This window comes from Coptis chinensis, chromosome 5 (genome assembly GCF_015680905.1).
Source record: "Coptis chinensis isolate HL-2020 chromosome 5, ASM1568090v1, whole genome shotgun sequence".
NCBI lineage: Eukaryota > Viridiplantae > Streptophyta > Magnoliopsida > Ranunculales > Ranunculaceae > Coptis > Coptis chinensis.
Genome location: NC_141460.1, coordinates 98,328,468 through 98,346,824, shown reverse-complemented (window position 1 = coordinate 98,346,824; position 18,357 = coordinate 98,328,468). Strand labels below are relative to the sequence as shown.

The window sequence follows — 18,357 nt, the reverse complement described above, 5'->3', positions numbered from 1 at the left end:
TGACTATATAAAGGTGTAATCAAGATTGTTTTGAGTAATGAGAAAAAATATATTCTATGATGGTATCAGAGCCATTACGCTCAGTGCGATTCGATCCACCATTAAAGCTAATTTGAAGCTTTGTCTCAAATTGATTTCTTCAGTCAATTTGAAGTAATCATTCAATCATTCGTCTTCATTTAGATTCATCGTCATCGAGATTCATATCTTCTTATAGTTTCTGTGTTTATGTGTATCAATATCAAGAAATCATCAAGAAAAATGGTTCGAACCAATCAAAATCAACAACCTTCTTCTTATACTGATGCGGTGCTTATTCAACAAACAATGGATCAAATAGCTCAACATGAACTTAATCGTCAATCAAATGATCAAAGCGATCTGATTCAAGATCAACAAATTCCAGATCAGAGAAATCAATTTCTATATCAAGATCGTAGTCATTCAACAATCAGTGATCAAGGTTTGAATTCAGTTAACTTCTCTATTCCAATGGCAGTTCCATCGTGTAATACATCATATTCTTTTCAGAACATTACAAATCTAGTTACTCTAAAGCTTAATAGGGAGAATTACTTGCTATGGAAAACAGTTATCATGCCAGTTTTCATCAGTTTCGATTTATTAGGACATATAGATGGTACAGATATTTGTCCTTCTCATTTTATTATTGATGAATGTGGAAATCCCACAAACAAGATCAATCCTAATTTCACTACATGGCTCAAAAGAGATCAGATGTTAATGATCTGGATCAACGCTACTTTGTCAAATGAAATACTTCCTTATGTTGTTGGTGTCACTTCATCAAGGCAATTGTGGTTACAACTGGAAAAGAGGCTATCTACTCTTTCAAGGTCTCATATTAATCAACTCAAGGCACAACTTCAATCTTTAAAGAAAGGGAATCTTACTATGGCGCAATATCTTCAGAAGCTTAAATTTCTTGCTGATAGCCTTGCGCGATCCGGTGAACAAGTTTACGATCGATATGGTTTTCATACACTGAGAGGTCTTCCAGAAGAGTATGCTGCTTTTGCTACTTCCATAAGGACTAAGTCGAACAATGATCCAGTACAAGTTGATGAATTACATAGCCTTATTATCATTGAGGAACTTTCAATACAAGATCTTAGAGGCAATATTCAAGCTGATCCAGTGCAAGCTTTTGTAGCTTTTAATCAAAATCAAAATCAATCAAATAGTTTTGGCAAAGGAAGAGGGTTCGATAATTACAGCAGCAACAAAGGAACTGGTCGAGGTTTTTATAGAGGCAATGCCAGAGGAAACTATAGATGCAGAGGAAATAATTTCACTAATAGTAACAACACTGGCAGAGGAAATGGATTTAGCTACAACAACAATGCCAACACCTCTAATGGTTACAATAATGTCTCACAAGGTCGCCCTCAATGTCAGATCTGTACTAAATTTGGCCACTTGGCAATTGACTGTCACAATCGCATGAACCACTCCTATGTAGGGCCTAATTCCACCTACTAAACTAGCTATGCTTGCCAATATCAATGATGCTATACCTCGGCCTCATGGTTCTCGGTATCATGGTTACGGTTCACAAGACGATGGTTCTACTTCCACAATATTTGGCTCTCCTTCTTACTACAATGGATCTAACAATTATCCTGGTCCTAGTTCATCAAAGGAATCCTACTAGTATGCTGATACAGGAGCTTCAAATCATCTCACGAATGATCTTTCCAATCTCTCCATACACTCAAACTACAAAGGAGCTAACAAAGTCCTTGTAGGAAATGGCCAAGGTTTGTCCATTCTTTATACTGGTTCTGCGTCTGTTAAACCACATAATTCCTTGCATAACTTTCATATGAAAGACATTTTACATGTTCCCCAAATACAACACAATCTTCTTAGTGTCCATCGATTTGTCAATGATAATAACTGTGTACTCATATTTGCTCCAAATGCTTTCTATGTAAAGGACATTGCAACATGGAGGACTCTTTTCAAAGGTCCAACCGAGCATGGTGCAGTATCCCATTCATCTCTCCCGCCGTCAAGTAAAGTCCTATTTCCTTCTGCTTTCATCACCAATAAAGCTCCTGTTGCAACTTGGCACAGAAGACTTGGGCATCCATCTGCTGCAGTTATTCACAAACTTCTTCAAACCAACAGTATTGATCTTCAAGGTTCAAAACAATTTAATTTGTGTGCTGATTGTGCCATGGGCAAAAGCACTAAACTTACTTTTGGTTCTTCATTTTGTAAAACTGTAAAACCTTTACAATTACTGCATATTGATCTTGGGGGTCCATCTCCCATTTTTTCGATTAATGGTTTTAGATATTATGCCAGTATTGTGGATGATCATTCTTGATATTGTTGGATATTTCCTCTTTGTAATAAATCTGATTTTTGCTCTGTGTTTCAATCTTTCAAGTCTCTAGTTGAGAATCTTTTGACTGGTAAAATACAATGTGTCAAAACTGACAATGGTGGTGAGTTCATCAGTACTCAATTTAAAATTTTTCTTATCTCCCATGGTATCAGTCACCAATTCACTTGCCCTCATACCTCTGAACAAAATGGTATTGTAGAGCGAAAGCACCGGCATATATTAGATATGGCAAGAACCCTCATTTCTCAGTCTTGGATGCCACCTAAATATTGGTGTGACATTTTCTCTACCTCTGTTTATCTCATTAATCGACTTCCTTCAGCTTCACTTCAAAATATTTCTCCTCTTGAAAAGTTGTTTCATGTCCAACCTAATTATTCCAATCTTAAAGCTTATGGATGCACATGTTTTCCTTGGTTAAGACCTTATACAACTAATAAGCTTGATTTAAGGTCTAAACCTTGCGTTTTTCTTGGTTATAGTTTAAATCACAAATGTTACAAGTGCATGGATATACAAACTGGTCGTATCTACATATCTAGGCATGTTGTATTCAATGAGTCTGAATTTCCATTCAAAAACACAACTCTACATTCAAATTCAATGTCTCCTACAGAATTTCTTCTTTCATCCTTTTGCAATGATATCGTTTTCCCTTCTTCTCATACTTCTACTCCATTTGTCTTCCGATTTTTTGAAGTTATTACTTCTTTATCACCCCTCTTGCACTACCTGTTGACACTTCTTCTTCAACTCATTCTATGACCACAAGAGCCAAAATGGCATTTTCAAACCAAAATATCTCATCACCACTAAACATCCTATTCCTCATGCTCTTCAAACTACTCTTTTTCTTCTCGCCTAGTACACCTACTTCTTTCACTCAAGTGACAAAGTTCCAAACCTGGAGAAAGAATGGTCATGAATTTAATGCTCTAATAAAAAATGGTACTTGGATTCTTGTACCTTCTTCTCCTTCACAAAATCTTGTTGATAACAAGTGGGTATTTCGTAAAACGTAAAGCCGGATGGCTCCCTTGATAAGTATAATATATGGTAGCTAAAGGCTTTCATAAAAACATGGTTTTGATTATGATGAAACCTTTAGCCCGGTTTGCAAAACCTCCAACTATCAAACTTATTATATCTCTAGCGGTTTACTATAATTGGGATATCAAGCAATTAGATGTCTCAAATGCCTTTTGCATGGTCATCTCAAGGAGGATGTGTTCATGACTCACCCTAAAAGGTTTTGTTGATCATACTAGACCTGCTCATGTTTGCAAATTGTTGAAATCTTTATATGGTTTAAAACAAGCCCCGAGGGCTTGGTATGAAGAGTTATTTCAAAGCCGTTATCTCTTGGATTCTCTACCTCACATGCCGATCACTCCTTATTCATCAAGAAAGACTCAAAGATCCATTACTTATATTATGGTATATGTTGATGACATTCGACATTCTCGTTTCGCAAGTGTATATCAAAAGATTATTTCTCATTTCGGCAATTGTTTTGCATTGAAAGATCTTGGCTCTCTCCATTATTTTTTGGGTCTAGAGGCTAAAAGAAACTCTACAGGATTGTTTCTATCTCAAACAAAGTATACCTTTGATTTGTTGACAAAAGCAAAAGATGTTAGATGCTAAGCCTATTGCTACTCCTCTTGCAACCAATTGCAAACTTGACAATCTGCTTGGAGAACTTCTACCCGATCCCATGGAATACAGATCACTTGTGGGTGGTTTACAATATTTAACATGGTGCGCACTGACATTTCATTTGCGGTTAATATGGTTTGTCGGTTTATCCAAAGCCAAAGAGCTCCTCATTTATCGCCAGTAAAAAGAATTCTCGTGTACTTAAAAGGGACTATACATCATGGCATATGGTTTACAAAGAGCAATCTCGAATACAAGCATATAATGATGCAGATTAGGCGGTCATCCAATGGACGAAGGTCAATTGAGGTGGTTTCTGTATTTACATTGGTCATAATCCTTTATCTTGGTCCGCTAAGAAACAAAAGATTGTTTTCGATCGTCAATCGAAGGTAATATCGTGCTCTCGCTCAAACCGTTGGTGAGATCTATTGGATATGTGTACTTCTAAAGGATCTCGGGATTTCTCTACCTTCACTCCATTGGTTCATTGTGATAACATTAGTGCAATTTCTTTAGCTCACAATCCTCAGTATTTCACGCGAGAACAAAACATGTGGAAATTGACTATCATTATGTCGAGAATTGGTCACTAGTAAACTTCTTGATGTTCAATATCTCAACACCAAGGATCAGATTGCCGATGTCCTTACTAAAGCTCTATCTTCTCAACGATTTCATTTTTTTACCATCAAGCTTTCGGTGCTTTCTAATCCCCTTCAAATTGAGGGAGGAAATTGAGCAAAAGAATGAAGCATCAGACAAAGAGCCAGCTCATCAAAGATAGTTCTAGAACATTCTGTTGTAACTAACTAACTCACGTCATTCTGTTGTAACTAACTAACTCATGTCAGCTAATGACTATATAAAGGTGTAATCAAGATTGTTTTGAGTAATGAGAAAAAATATATTCTATGAAAGCATTCTTATTCAAATCTTTGGGAAAAGAAAAGTCGGAGTGGATGGAAACTGAATTCTGAGTGCAGAACCTAGATGAAAAGATCAGCGTCCATAAGTTTCAATGTAGAGTACATGCATAAATCATCTTTGTGGCAACCTGACTTTTTCTGCAATCTTTTCTTCTGATGAACTTATCATAAAAAATCAATACAAGAGGAGGAAAAATAATTTATCTGCAAATAGCTGAAGCCAGCAGCTCCACTATCAAAAAAGCAATTCTGCCAAGTGTTCACCACATTAAACGTAAAGAAAATAGAAAATGTAACGAACTAATGAGTCTTTCCATATATAAAGAACGAACCAACGACATGTAGAACTTCGAAGTCTTCAACAATACTTCACATAGGCCAGAAACTTTCACCAAATAAAATTTGCTCCCGAGTAGTAAAACCACTGACAAAAGAAGATAGTGAAGACTAGACTAAGTGCAAATCATAAACAAACTTTCTGGAATAATGACCTCTAGCTTAGGTTGACTTAGAGTACAGATGAATGCCAAAGGCCAGACCCAAGATAGCCAGGGGGACCAGGAACTGAAGTAGCTTGATAATAAACTCTGATGTCTTGTCCTGGTTGTAGTGAGGCTGCTTAGGAGGACTGTACTTCTGCTTGACTGGGAAGGTTGATGTATCAATATCCCCAACTAAGAAGTCATCCAGCATCGCCCTGGCACTGCTACTGTGACCAACATCCTCAAAATCATCAGTTGCGTCCTTCCCTGCCACAATACACAGCAATCAGATCTAATAAATTTTTGAGACAAAACTGTCAAAATTAACTAAAATGACTTGGCTAAAGAACTTCATATGAATCTATACCTGTAGCTGATAACAGAACGTCATCACCCCCAGGATGGTCCTCCAGAAATTTAGTCACATCATACACCTGCTCCAGCATTATAAGGTGAGGAGATCAGGGATTGATAAAAAAAATATCTGAAGTTCCATCTAAAACAAGTGGCAACAGAAAACTGAATAAATCACTGCCTATAAGCCTCAAATTCAGAAAGTGAAAAGTATTGGAAACTTGAAAGAGAGTATCTATTTCTCTATGTGCATTACTTCATCAGAAAGCCCGGGAATTTGGTAAGGCATTTCTACAAGTATACTAGGCTTTTGCCTTGCATCCGTAACAGCAATTGATGTAAGCACTTACAAACCAATTCAAGATGGGGTCTATCTGGACCCACTATCACATTTAAAACTTTGCCCTCTAGAGCACCACTAAAACAATTTCTTTGGGAGCCACAAAATGTGAAGTTATGTGGTACTATGTTATAGAGCGACAGCATACGAATTCCACAAGAGCAAGGCAATGAAAAAAGAACCTGCAACCCGAACAAACTTCCTTTGTTGCACACAACTTTGTTTAGCTAAACTTTCATTATTCCAGCCACGGGTTCAGCTATAGATAATCACTAAATTTTTTTTGAAATTCATTGGAAGACTGTTTTTACCAAAGCCCTCCAATTGAGGAACATTTGGATTTAGGAGAGCCGCACTAAAAACTGTCTTTCCAATTTTGCAAAGTTTCTAAGTTTCTAACTATTATATGTGCACAAATAAAGCCATTAAACCTTATTGAACAATAGTCGTATTGAGATCTTGGATTGCTAAAGAACTTGATTCTTACTGAAACCTATCTATCACGCACAATCTTCACCACACTAAGAGAATTCCAAAACAAAGATCAAAAGTTCTAACCACGAGAAGGACTGCCACTAACGAAATCATTCACTTTTTCATTAAAGTAGTTCTCACCAGTGGCGGAGCCACATGGTGGTTACATGGGGCACATGGCCCAGGTGAACTTGAGGGCAGAAATCAGTTTGTAGTTACTGGCTTACTGCCAATGTGTGTCAGTGACGCCATGGACTACTTCCACCCTTTAAGTCAAAGCACAGGTGAATTATCTAGTACAATTACCCAAAACGCATTTTAATCATGCTGTTATACATAAGCAGCTGTCGATTCACAATCTAGGATTTCAACTTATTTATTATAATTCCAACTTATTAGGGTACTTCTATTTTCTCCTAAAGGCACGTCGTAACACATAAAATGGTCAAAATGAACCAATGCATGTGTATGATATCAAAGGGGCAATTTCCAAAATTTTACCAATCAATAAAATCCATAATGTACAAAATCCCAATCCATAAAAAAAATCCTAAATTGGTCTTAAACTTACAGAAATATCTAATTCGATCAAATCATAGATTCAATAAACAAAAATAAAAAATAAAAAATAAAAAATAAAAAATAAAAAATAAAAATAAAAAAAATTATACCTTTCCGTTAATAACGAGCCAACAATCCTTAGAAGTATTATGCTCAGAAACTTGAGCTAAAGAAAAGATCTTTCCTTCATCCCCCATTCTTCTTCTTCTTCTCTCTACTCAATTAAGGAGAAAAATAAAAGAGAATTGAGATGAAGTCTCAAACAGAGGCTTAATAAGCAGACAAGAATGGGCATGTGTTATTTTTAGTTTGGTTAGTTAGGTGAGGAGCTGCAAATTTTTGGTGAAAGGTAGTTGGTTGCTGTCACACTTGTCAGACCTCAATTGGCTGATTATAAATGGAATTTCACAAAATGCCAAATAAAATTCATCAAATGTCGATAAATTACATAAACAAATCACACACAAAGAATGTGTACAAAATAATCAAACCATAATACGAAATATTGATATATATTTTTCTGTTTTTAGTTCACTAGAATTTCGTCTGGAGAGTGTCGACGATGCTTTTGTCTACTTGGAATGCTTTAGTGAGAACATCACTTGGAATGGACGGGTTGGATCCAAATACTGCATTGGCTATAGTAATGACACCGGGGTTCTGACTGCTCAAGGCGGCAATGGCAATAGCATTTCCATATCCGACATTGCGTTGGAAATGAATGAGACCAATTGGAAACACGAACACATCTCCCTTTTGAACTACTTTGGAAATTAGACGGTTTTCAGGATTTGAGGTGACGAATCCAACATAAAGTGTGCCTTCCAAGACTGTTAGGATCTCAGTAGCGCGAGGATGAGTGTGTGGAGAGTTGAGACCCCATGGTGCGTAGTCTATGCGTACCATGGAAATGCCTAGAGTGTTGAGTCCTGGTAGTTGAGCCACATTGACTGGAGTGACCTTGGATCCCAACAAGTTTGATGTGTTTCCTGGTAAGTGTAGCCCAGAAAAGAAGAAATCATTTGCTTGAGCGAGCTTTGGGTCCTTGCAAACTACGCCATTAACTCGAGCTGCCAAAAGGAAAGAATAGATATTAATATAGATTAGAAATATAGTAGTCTCTAATCTCAAAAGACTAGTAGATTGCCTACAGGTCATCAGTGCAATATGTATACCTGAGCTAGTAGAATCTGCAATGCAAAAATCTTGCAAAGGACTTGGCTCAAAAGCCAAAGCAAAAGAACAAGTGAAGACTAACAAACTCAAGAAAATGATAATGTGGTTTGCCATGCTCGGATCAATTAAAACTTAGAAACGAATTGGAAAAATGCCGCTTTAGTATTTGATGTAGTAAAAGTAGCTGGAGTTATGAAACTAGCAAGGCTTGAGCACTCTATATATAGTGCTATCTACTGAGCTTTGAACTATTTGTTTTTTAAGAATTGCCGTCCAAGCATTATGCATTATTGACAAAGTCTCACTTTCTTGAATCAAATCCAAATAAGTAATAAAGTTTTCGTCATGCACCTTTGTCTCACCCTCAGCATATTTCGTTCAGTTGATATTATAAAACCGTAGTTTATCTCACTAATTTATAATTATGTGAATGATTCAATCCTTTCATACGCGGAAACAACTAATTCACTCTTGCAGCTAGTTATTACGTTGGATTTGCCCGGCCTCTTTTCTTCAAATTTATTGTCGTGTTCTGTTCGGCTTGTGTAGGGTGGAAACAGTTGTACGTTATTTAGAAAAACAGAAATTAAGACCTGATCAACTGGCATGCGTACTGATCGATTTCAGATGTGTACATGAATATTTCTCTGGTTATTTCTCGAAGCAACATAAACAACAATGCATACCGTGTTCTAAAAAATGCTAGGCGGCGGTAGTCGGTGGTGGGAGGCGCTAGACCTTTGCTGCAGTGCCGGGGCGGGTTAAGCTAGTTTTTTTTTTCTAATATATATAGTAATACACACCTATACTACATGAAATGAAGAAAATCATTTACCATAACTCAAAAAATAAACACAAACAAAGATATTTATTACAAAAATACGAAATAATTGAAGAATATCAACTTTATATAAAAACATACTCTTTGTTATATCGGCATATAATTTACATTAAACTTTAGTCTTTTAAACTCATTCAAATCTTAAGCCTACACAGGCTTTTAATTTTCGATATTTAATCATTCAAAAAAAAAATGACTGGACCGCCTAGACCCGCCTAATCAGTCGGTCTAGACCCGCCTAGTCGGTCCACCGATTTTTTAAATGACTTGAGTCTAGGCGAGTCGGTTGGGCACCGCCTAGTGCTCAGAGACCGCCTACTCGCCTAGGCATCCACTTAGACCGATTTTTAGAACAGTGCTAATATGGTTGATTGGGCCTTGACCCAATAACTTCTTACTGGCCAGTTTCAGTGACAGTCCAAGACTCCAACCCCATTGTTTGTTTAGTTGGTTTGATGAAATGTTTGAATGATAAATTTTGATATGGTTTAGCTCTGACACATCTCAGCACTAATACTCAATGGAAGAGACAATACTTCAGAAAATACTTCAACATCATTCCCAGCATCATCAGCAACTAGACTTATTTGCCGTGTGTAAGTATTACTTATTTATTTATTTATTTTTTTCCAGTGTTTTTTAATGGTTTTGATGGATGTTATTGTTTACATTCTCACAGGTGTCAAAAGAAATCCTCAAACTATACTTTCCCTCGATGTAATTCTCGGTATTGTTCCCTTGAATGCTATAAGGTTAGTAGTGAACTTAATTGTATGTGTGTGTGTTTTTTACCTTGTATAATATGTTCATTTATTTATTTTTTCTTCTGTTTATGTGTATAGTCGCATAGTCTTTGCTGTACTGAATCGTTCATGCGAGAAAATGTTGTGGAGCAGCTGGGGCAAATGCAACCGAATGATGAAGCGAAACAAAAGATGATAGACATACTCAAACGGGTTCATTCAGAGGACGAGAATGAGTCCGTGGATGAAGATGATGTTGATGATGGTATTGTAGCTGAACTATATTATTTGCATTCTTTACATTTTCTATTTACATAAATTGCTTATCATTATCATTTGTGTCCTCACTATGATAGATGGAATTATGATACATATCACATTCTTGAAGAACTACAGTGTTACTATCCATTAGATTTTATTAGTGTAGTGATTTTGTATTGTACTGTGAGTGAAGTAATTGTGAAGAAGTGGAAATAGAAAGGTATGGTGTTTTTCTTTGACATGGAGAGGCGGACAGACTTTTAATTGATCAGTAATTTTCCATCTTTGCGTACTGTAAATCACTACTGATGTTACTGGTTGCATCTTACTTTCCTATACGGTTTTCCAATCTGTGTTTCCTGCACTTTACCTGTCAGAATCCAATCCCATATAACAGTTTTGTTAGTTCCCTTGTAGACTCTCGCACCATGTACCTGACACTTTGTACATGAAACAAAAAATGCATTGTTACTTCTATGGGTCGAATTCGTATGTTAGATGTTATGATTTATGACACACTTACCTTGGTGTCCATTTCATTTTTTCAAGACTCTGAGAGATGTATTAATTTTCTTACTAATCCTTCATGTTAATTTTTTTTACTAAATCCAAGATGATTTGCAGGTACCACGCTCTCTGAAGAGACTATTCAAAAGATTTTATCAGGTATAATTCGGTCTCATCTTTCTTTCTTTGATTACATGACATATATTTTGTTTTTTGTTTGGAGATACTTCTTGGTCCTTAGGTGTTATAAACTTTCTAGTTTTAAATCCAATTGTGCAAAATCACTATTATCTTTACATGCATGGCTCATTTAGCTGTTATTTTTTACCTACACATGAGCTGCTAAAAAGAATTTGGAAGGTCGGTTGAATAACGTTGATAACATTTGTTTCAGGTAATCAATTCAGTTTGGATGACCTATCTGCAGAGGAAATGAAGAAGTTTCAAAGCACAATTGCGTCAGGTGAGCTGAGCAAACTGATTGAGCCTTGGGAACCATGGTGGTTGAAGCCTTCTGCAAGGAGAATTTCCCTCAGCAGTGAAGGAACTCAGCTTGTCCAGCCTGTTCACCAGAAAGATATAACAATGCCAGCACAACACAGTATGGAGAGTGGTCACTCTGGTGATGTCCCTGCTGGGCCTGAAACTCCTATACCACCCATTTGCAAGTTAACTTCAACACATCCATCTCCACTTCTATCTGTTCACTTGGTTGATGTTGTGTACAGCTACTGCTTTACTCTTCGTCTCTATAATGGGGATTGGCATTCTGATGCCTTGGGAGCTGCTATGGTGTTGCTAAGCCTGTCAAATGTCTTGGGTGAAGGTGGGCAGCCTGAGAGTGTGTCTGATGTTCTATCATATTGCCTCGAGCAGACATGCTCACCAGCTTACAGACATGCTGGTGGTTTGCAGTTTGGGATGGGTCTCTTAGAAGACATCACATGCCTGCTTAACCTTGGTGGACCTGCTGTTGTTTGCTTGCTTTGTGATTTACAGAGACTTATTCAGGCAGCTGAGGAGCAGCTCAATCTAGAAAAACCAAGAAAAGTGAAGAGTGATATCACAAGTAAGTTTAAGCTTGCCACTAGGAAAGTTTATTTTCTCATGTGTTGGGTTCATGAGAAATCTGGTGAAGCTTGGTCATCATTGGCGGCTATTATCGATTTGGAGAAGAAATCTATTGATGCTACGAATCAAGGAGAAAGCAGAAAGGCTATGCAGGTCAGCTCAAAGGAAAGCAAAGGGAAGATACTAATTGAGGAGGTTCAGTAAATTTTCTAGAAGAGAAGAGTGATATTTTAAGGGCATTAATATAAATAGCGGTAGAGTGTACTCTTGTCTCTTGATGATAATTATATTTTTCCCCATTCCTATATTTTACAATTCTAGAATTTTTGTTATGGTATATCAATTCGGCGGCATGTTTGACTAATTATTGACTGCTTGGACGGCGCTCAATTCCATATTTGGGTCTAAAATGCAAGCAATGGAAAACAATACCCGGTTCTTAATACTGTATGCATCTCAAACTGGAAACGCCTTAGACGCTGCAGAGCGCGTTTGGCGTGAAGCTGAACACAGGGGCTGTCCAGCCGCAGTAGTCCTTTCAATGGATGATTTCCCGTGGTATAAATTCTTCATTTTCGTATACTATACATATTATGTTACTCAATTGGTTCTCATCTCATTACATGTTTGTTGTTGTTGTGACAGACTACTTTGCCGAATGAGGAAGCTGTTGTTTTTGTTGTTTCTACTACGGGGCAGGGGGATATACCAGATTCCATGAAGGTTGGTTTTTTTATTATTCTTTATATATTGGTCTCCGAGGCACTGTTGGTTTTACTTTATTTGGTGATAATGCAGATATTTTGGAGGTTTCTGCTGCAGAAAAATCTTAGTCAGAATTGGTTGAAAGGAGTCCGCTATGCAGTGTTTGGGTTGGGAGACTCTGGTTATCAAAAAATTAATGTAAATTGTTTTCACGTCTCTATCTTATCTGTTGTTATAGATGAGATAGATGCATAATAATGTGTGTATGTGGAACTTTTGGCTGCAGTTTGCAGCAAAGAAAGTGGACAAAAGACTTTCAGATCTTGGAGGAACACCAATAATTGAAAGAAGTCTAGGAGATGATCAGCACCCTTTAGGGTATGGCCATACTTTTTATTTTCTTTTTCGCTTTTTGACATAATAATTATCTATCCCACTTACATCAGATATCTGAATTTTATTACCTCCGACACATTGCTGATGTAGAATAATAGAGACATTATCTCTTCGATGTTAATGTTGTTTGACATAACCTTTTACTTACTGGAAAATAGTTTTTTCTTAAATTGGGATTGAACGTATTGGGTTCCCTAGGTATGAAGGTGCTCTGGACCCCTGGTTGTCATCTTTGTGGAGAATTTTAAATCAAATGAGTCCAAGAGTGTTCGTAAGAGGAATTGCAGATGTAGATTCTGCTACGGAGATTTTAGTTCACCCCAAATTTCAAGTCATATACCATGAAGCTGACAATCTGCTGCCAAACTCTTCATCTGCCTCAGGTTCTCATCTTATTCAAAGCTACTTGATGGTTATTGCACTAAATTCCGTAAAATTTAATATGTCATCGTTTTAAAAGTTATGGAATTTAGCTCAATGAAAGTGAAAGCCAAACCACAAGATGTGTTTGACAATGGTTTGCAATACAAGTTATTTTAAGGAATGGCGTGTATTAACAAGATAATGGTTTTTGTTTGTATCAGATTTGGAGTGTGTTCGGTTACAGATTGAGAGAGCTCGTTTCATGTCCCCTGCAAAATTTGGTCGTGATAAACTTAGGCCTCACTGCTTTTTACAAATGGCATAGGTAACGTTCTCCCTCATCATTCACATACCTAGTTGTAAACTTGTTGCTGTCAAATTTGATAACATATATTCACATGAATCATGAAAGTATATATTTTGTAAGCCAAATGCAACCCTCCTTGGCTATGGGCTGGGGATACAAGTTTTGAGTTCTGTAGATGCGGATTAAGTTGCTATCCGTAGCTCCAATAGGAACTTTATTTTCATTCAGCTTTAGGCTGATATTTGACTCGATGATAGGCACACCTCAATCTGAAGATCTCAAAGCATATATTCCTTGTACTAGCTAAAAGGGGATCTGTTTGGTGTGTGTATATGGAAGGGAGAGGTGACAATATGGCAGATCCTATCAGATTGTGTGTATTTTGTATTTTAGTTTTAAGACCAGTAAGATTTTCAAAATTGTGGAGGACTGAGTTTTTTTTGCTAGCAAGCCTGTTCACCAGTAGCATTATTACTAATATGTGGCTGTGGCAATTGTGCTAAGTGCAAACATGCTATCTACTACAATTATTGAATCATCATGATTGCTTCACCAGAGAACTTGAAAATTGAATTAGCAATGAAAATCCAATCCAATTGTGTCCAGCCTACAGCTTTTTCTAATACCTTGACCAGTGTTTCTTCGGGCTCTCTTTCCCTTTAGACCTGGACGGAAGAAGAGATCATATTCCTTAATGCGACCTACCTTCTACTTTTATCAGCTTTCCTTTTACATGATTAAATTACTGGCTGCTGGTGGATTTACTAGGATGTGCTTATTTAATTCATAGATTAAGTATGTTGCTGCTGTGATAAGCATTCTGTTCCATGCCTTACTCTAGATTTGTTTTAGAAGCGAACTTTTTCGTTGTTATGCATTAAGATGATGTACCACTTATCATCATTGTGAGGGTTTTCTTAACCTTTTTCATTGCTACTCTCAATTTGAATTGTAGATAAAAAATCATCTATTGACAAGAGTTGGATGTGGAAAAGATGTGTGCCACGTTGAATTTGAAGCTCTCTCCCCAGTAAGTTCCAAACTTGATTTTCTATCAGAACTGGAAGTCATGAAGTACAAGTTTGACTATTGAATAACTTCATTATAACATACTCGGCTTCAATGCATATGCAACCTCATTTCTCTTTTAGTTTGTGAAACTATGTTCCTGTTTTCAGGGTATGAGATATCAAGTGGGAGATGCTCTTGAGGTTCTGCCTAGTCAGGATCCCTCTGCGGTGGAAGCTTTCATACAGCGATGTAATCTGAATCCCGACTCACACATCACTGTATGTATTGTGTTTTGTGACTATTGGTTTTTATGGAAACGGTCTCTTTGTGTTGATTTTCTTTTGCCTCTGAGTGCTTCTCTATGACATCTGTTAGATTATCGGTCCCTTAAATTTTAGCATAATTGAAATTGCCTCATTAAAAAGTCAGATGAGGTCTCATACAAACCATTAACTCAATCTACAATGCCAAATTTTATCTCGTCTTTAAAAGTTGCTGGGTACTTGATGTATCTTGTTGGCCGAAGTTTTAACAATGGATGAACATCAATTGAGTTTAATAAAATAAACACCTAAATCTAGGGTTTAACCCTTCAAACACGAAGAACAATTCTCAAAGAATTAATATTTCATAATAACCATCTAACAATGGAGGCCTAGATGCTTTTATATAAGAAAACAACTACTAAACCTAATTGGAAACCAAATAGGAAACCATCTAATTCATATTCCTAATTGAATTAGGAAACCAAACAAAATAGAAACTACTAATTAATTAATAATCCATGCTCATGCATCAATCTCTCCGGCTTGAAAGAAACTCGTCCTCGAGTTTGGAGTTATAAAAATCCATTAACGCACAAAAGCTCTTCATACTCGTATACGTCACCTTCGTTGGGTTGCAGAAAATTCGACCTCGAATGTTACCCAAATATCGGTTCAAACAAATAACATGGCACCGAAATGCTGCCAGTACTCTTGTCAAGAAACACAACGGATATTGGAAGTCACGGAAGAGACATTGAACTGCTTTGTAGGGGCATGCAAAATCCTCCTCGAAATTGGATATATACGGATCCACATAATCAGTAGAAAGTCTACAATTCCCATATCTTGGAGATGACGGAAGTGGGGTATTAAAGTTGACACTCAAATTAGCAATTTGAAAATCAATCCCATCTGGGTCTTCTTTCTGAAATTCTTGGCCTTCAAGAGTGTCAACCTGAACTGACAAGTAAGAAGGGGGTGAAGTGTTCCAGTGATGGACCTTGCACCTAGCTGTTGTATTGGTAATTTTTGAACAATGTCTTCTTGATGGTTGTGACACTCGTCAAATTCAGCTGGTGTGGTGGGCTGGTCCCATAGATTTGGAGAAAGAGGCAGTGGGCAAGTTGTGCGAGAGGCTTTTCGGAACAAAAGATGTTGACGTTGTTGCTCTCTTTCATAGTCAGGTGGTGGAGGAACTTCCCAAGCAGGATCAGAACGACTTCTTTTTCTTTCTTTAGATGATTTACCGAGTTGATCAGGAGGAGAGGATTGGGGAGTTTGCCTAACCAACAAAGGTGAATTTTTTTTGTGGTGGTGGTAGTAACAATTTTTAAGAGGGGAAACACCATCCCTCTTTGTGTGGTCAGAATTGGAATCATACATCGATTCGTGGGAGGAAAATTCGCATCCCTTCTTTGACTTGAATTTTCGTCGCAAACTAACAACCGGTGATGGAGGAACTTCCCAAGCAGGATCAGTACTACTCTCTATCTTCTAATTACTAGTGTAAACTGCTCAAAACTTTCATGTTTTTTAAATCCCGTTTTGTATGTATGTTGTTTTACCTATTTATGACTTATTTGCTTCAGTATCCAGGCTTGGTGCTTAACTGGTGCATATATTCTCGCCTTTCTTGAATGACTGTTTTCTGTATCAGTGTTTTTGTGATTAAAACTGATAATGTGTTTGTGTTTAGGTTCTACCAAAGTGTGTTGAGATTGAGAGTCCTGGCTTTCCTTCAAATGCATTGAGAGGTCCAGTCAAATTGAGATCTTTTGTTGAACTGACAATGGATATAGCATCAGCTTCCCCTCGACGTTATTTTTTCGAGTCAAGATTTTAGTATATTCAAAAGATTTATTTAATTGTGTGATTTTTTAAGTGAAGTAAACTTTGCCTGTGGTTGTGAACATCCTCTCTTGCTTTATTCTTAAATCAGTTACTCAAGTAGATGTTACCATGTCTGATACCTTCCTGGATTATTCGTAACTCCACTTCCATATTGAACTGTGTATTTTACATCTATTTTCAACACTACATTGAACAGGAAAGCAAGTATAAAGTAAAAGAGGACACACTTAATTCACATAAAAAGAACAGATGCCTGTATGGGATGTATAGATACTGTTCTGTTAAACATTTCCTTTTCCTTTTGTGTGTTTGTGTGTCGGGTGTGTATGTCATGTCAAGAAAAAATAGCATTAACACGTAAATTGACTTTAGATGGAATTGAATGAAGAAAAAAAAAACTGATTAGAATAATTTTACATTATTGCGTCGTTTTGGATTTAGATGAATGTTTAGGTGTCCATATGGACATTGGTAGACAAGAAAATCTATGAATGTTAAAAAAAAGTCAAAGACTTGAAGTCGTTATGATGTTTTAAGTCTATCCTTTTAAAGAAGTTGAATTTTTTCTTTTCCTTACAATATCGTTTCTCACTTCTAATGTTAAAGGCAAATAGCCTCTGTGCTTTTGTTTTTCAACTTCCTTAATAGCAAGACGAGCTCATCTTCAGGTTATGAGGTTTTTTGCGACTGCTGAACATGAAAAGGAAAGGCTGCAGTATTTTGCTTCACCTGAAGGAAGAAATGATCTATACCAGTACAACCAGAAGGAACGGAGAACTGTTCTTGAGGTGAACTGATCGTGCTTTTCAAGTAGAATGCATTCTTCCCATATCGTAACTCATGGAAAAAATTAACTTTTAGCACTTAAATTAATTCAAAACTTAAAAAATTTGATACTCTGAAGTATATTTGTGTGGATGATCTATGGCAGTATATCTGATTTGTGATAGGGAAAACTCTCAAATAAGTGCAAGACCCTTCAAAATATATTCTACTGGTTGCATTTGTCGTATTTAACCCAAACTCTGTTCTAACTTAACTGTCTAGGTTCATTTTTTATTTGTTTTCTACACTCATCAGTGGAACATAAGATTGCTTTTTAGTTTCTCAGAAATTAATTTAGTTTGTGATGCAGGTATTGGAGGACTTCCCCTCTGTGCAATTGCCTTTTGAATGGCTAGTGCAACTGGTTCCTCCACTAAAAACAAGAGCATTCTCCATTTCATCCTCTCCTCTAGCTCATCCAAAGCAAGTCCACCTGACCGTGAGTGTAGTGTCTTGGAAGACGCCTTACAAGAGAAATCGGTCTGGTCTCTGTTCAACATGGTTAGCTGGACTTGGTCCTGAAGAAAGTATGCATAAATAATAATAAACTTCTTGTGTTCTTTCTAGTGCAACATTGTGCATATCTTTTATCCTGACATGATCTATGTTATTTTGTAGGAATAAGTAGTCCCGTATGGTTTAGCCGAGGCTCTCTTCCTCCTCCTTCACCAACACTTCCCCTCGTACTTGTTGGACCCGGAACTGGATGTGCCCCTTTTCGCATTTGTAGCTGAGAGAGAGTCACAAAGTACTTCCGAGGCAACAGCTCCAATTCTTTTCTTCTTTGGCTGTAGAAATGATGAGAACGATTTTCTGTATAGAGATTTTTGGTTATCTCATGCACAGTCTGGTGGAGTA

The 18,357-nt window shown here is 37.0% G+C and overlaps 5 protein-coding genes across 6 annotated transcripts; 3 read left to right on the top strand and 2 right to left on the bottom strand.

The window, feature by feature from the left end:
* Positions 1-5,082: 5,082 nt before the first annotated feature.
* On the bottom strand, positions 5,083-7,513 carry LOC147500806 (cytochrome b5-like). Its single transcript, XM_086562392.1, has 3 exons — positions 7,287-7,513; positions 5,815-5,881; positions 5,083-5,714 (listed from the first exon to the last, which is right to left on the bottom strand). Exons 1-3 carry the CDS (start codon positions 7,371-7,373, stop codon positions 5,464-5,466), a joined length of 405 nt encoding a protein of 134 aa, XP_086418518.1. The 5' UTR covers positions 7,374-7,513; the 3' UTR covers positions 5,083-5,463.
* A 66-nt stretch (positions 7,514-7,579) lies between these two features.
* LOC147500805 (putative germin-like protein 2-1) lies at positions 7,580-8,546 on the bottom strand. The gene is made up of 2 exons (XM_086562391.1): positions 8,352-8,546; positions 7,580-8,246 (listed from the first exon to the last, which is right to left on the bottom strand). The coding sequence occupies exons 1-2, from the start codon at positions 8,464-8,466 to the stop codon at positions 7,711-7,713; spliced, it is 651 nt and encodes a 216-aa protein (XP_086418517.1). The 5' UTR covers positions 8,467-8,546; the 3' UTR covers positions 7,580-7,710.
* A 1,109-nt stretch (positions 8,547-9,655) lies between these two features.
* Positions 9,656-12,139, top strand: LOC147500804 (uncharacterized). 2 transcript variants are annotated; one of them, XM_086562387.1, is made up of 5 exons: positions 9,656-9,789; positions 9,873-9,945; positions 10,036-10,201; positions 10,822-10,863; positions 11,099-12,139. In XM_086562387.1, exons 3-5 carry the CDS (start codon positions 10,066-10,068, stop codon positions 11,977-11,979), a joined length of 1,059 nt encoding a protein of 352 aa, XP_086418513.1. In that variant the 5' UTR covers positions 9,656-9,789; positions 9,873-9,945; positions 10,036-10,065; the 3' UTR covers positions 11,980-12,139. The 2 variants fall into 2 exon arrangements, with proteins under 2 accessions (XP_086418513.1, XP_086418512.1); XM_086562386.1 differs by having other exon boundaries at positions 9,657-9,789; positions 10,036-10,210.
* A 45-nt stretch (positions 12,140-12,184) lies between these two features.
* LOC147500803 (NADPH-dependent diflavin oxidoreductase 1-like) lies at positions 12,185-13,568 on the top strand. Its single transcript, XM_086563684.1, has 6 exons — positions 12,185-12,304; positions 12,421-12,498; positions 12,574-12,678; positions 12,767-12,858; positions 13,075-13,259; positions 13,461-13,568. Exons 1-6 carry the CDS (start codon positions 12,185-12,187, stop codon positions 13,562-13,564), a joined length of 684 nt encoding a protein of 227 aa, XP_086419810.1. The 3' UTR covers positions 13,565-13,568.
* LOC147500802 (NADPH-dependent diflavin oxidoreductase 1-like) lies at positions 13,501-18,258 on the top strand. The gene is made up of 7 exons (XM_086562390.1): positions 13,501-13,564; positions 14,502-14,576; positions 14,725-14,835; positions 16,520-16,654; positions 17,343-17,462; positions 17,810-18,026; positions 18,118-18,258. Exons 3-7 carry the CDS (start codon positions 14,728-14,730, stop codon positions 18,231-18,233), a joined length of 696 nt encoding a protein of 231 aa, XP_086418516.1. The 5' UTR covers positions 13,501-13,564; positions 14,502-14,576; positions 14,725-14,727; the 3' UTR covers positions 18,234-18,258.
* Positions 18,259-18,357: the final 99 nt, after the last annotated feature.

What these genes read in the sequence shown, in the direction of transcription:
- LOC147500804 (XM_086562386.1), top strand. Translation starts at nt 10,066, where the DNA reads ATGCGAGAAAATGTTGTGGAGCAGCTGGGGCAAATGCAACCGAATGAT. An exon ending in TGTTGATGATGGTATTGTAG is followed by an intron (nt 10,211 to 10,821) that starts CTGAACTATATT and finishes GATGATTTGCAG; the next exon opens with GTACCACGCTCTCTGAAGAG. An exon ending in TATTCAAAAGATTTTATCAG is followed by an intron (nt 10,864 to 11,098) that starts GTATAATTCGGT and finishes CATTTGTTTCAG; the next exon opens with GTAATCAATTCAGTTTGGAT.
- LOC147500802 (XM_086562390.1), top strand. Translation starts at nt 14,728, where the DNA reads ATGAGATATCAAGTGGGAGATGCTCTTGAGGTTCTGCCTAGTCAGGAT. An exon ending in CTCGACGTTATTTTTTCGAG is followed by an intron (nt 16,655 to 17,342) that starts TCAAGATTTTAG and finishes GCTCATCTTCAG; the next exon opens with GTTATGAGGTTTTTTGCGAC. An exon ending in TGGACTTGGTCCTGAAGAAA is followed by an intron (nt 18,027 to 18,117) that starts GTATGCATAAAT and finishes GTTATTTTGTAG; the next exon opens with GAATAAGTAGTCCCGTATGG.
- LOC147500806 (XM_086562392.1), bottom strand. Translation starts at nt 7,373, where the DNA reads ATGGGGGATGAAGGAAAGATCTTTTCTTTAGCTCAAGTTTCTGAGCAT. An exon ending in GGCTCGTTATTAACGGAAAG is followed by an intron (nt 5,882 to 7,286) that starts GTATAATTTTTT and finishes ATGCTGGAGCAG; the next exon opens with GTGTATGATGTGACTAAATT. An exon ending in CGTTCTGTTATCAGCTACAG is followed by an intron (nt 5,715 to 5,814) that starts GTATAGATTCAT and finishes GTATTGTGGCAG; the next exon opens with GGAAGGACGCAACTGATGAT.
- LOC147500803 (XM_086563684.1), top strand. Translation starts at nt 12,185, where the DNA reads ATGCAAGCAATGGAAAACAATACCCGGTTCTTAATACTGTATGCATCT. An exon ending in ATATACCAGATTCCATGAAG is followed by an intron (nt 12,499 to 12,573) that starts GTTGGTTTTTTT and finishes GTGATAATGCAG; the next exon opens with ATATTTTGGAGGTTTCTGCT. An exon ending in AAACTCTTCATCTGCCTCAG is followed by an intron (nt 13,260 to 13,460) that starts GTTCTCATCTTA and finishes TGTTTGTATCAG; the next exon opens with ATTTGGAGTGTGTTCGGTTA.
- LOC147500805 (XM_086562391.1), bottom strand. Translation starts at nt 8,466, where the DNA reads ATGGCAAACCACATTATCATTTTCTTGAGTTTGTTAGTCTTCACTTGT. An exon ending in TGCAGATTCTACTAGCTCAG is followed by an intron (nt 8,247 to 8,351) that starts GTATACATATTG and finishes TCCTTTTGGCAG; the next exon opens with CTCGAGTTAATGGCGTAGTT.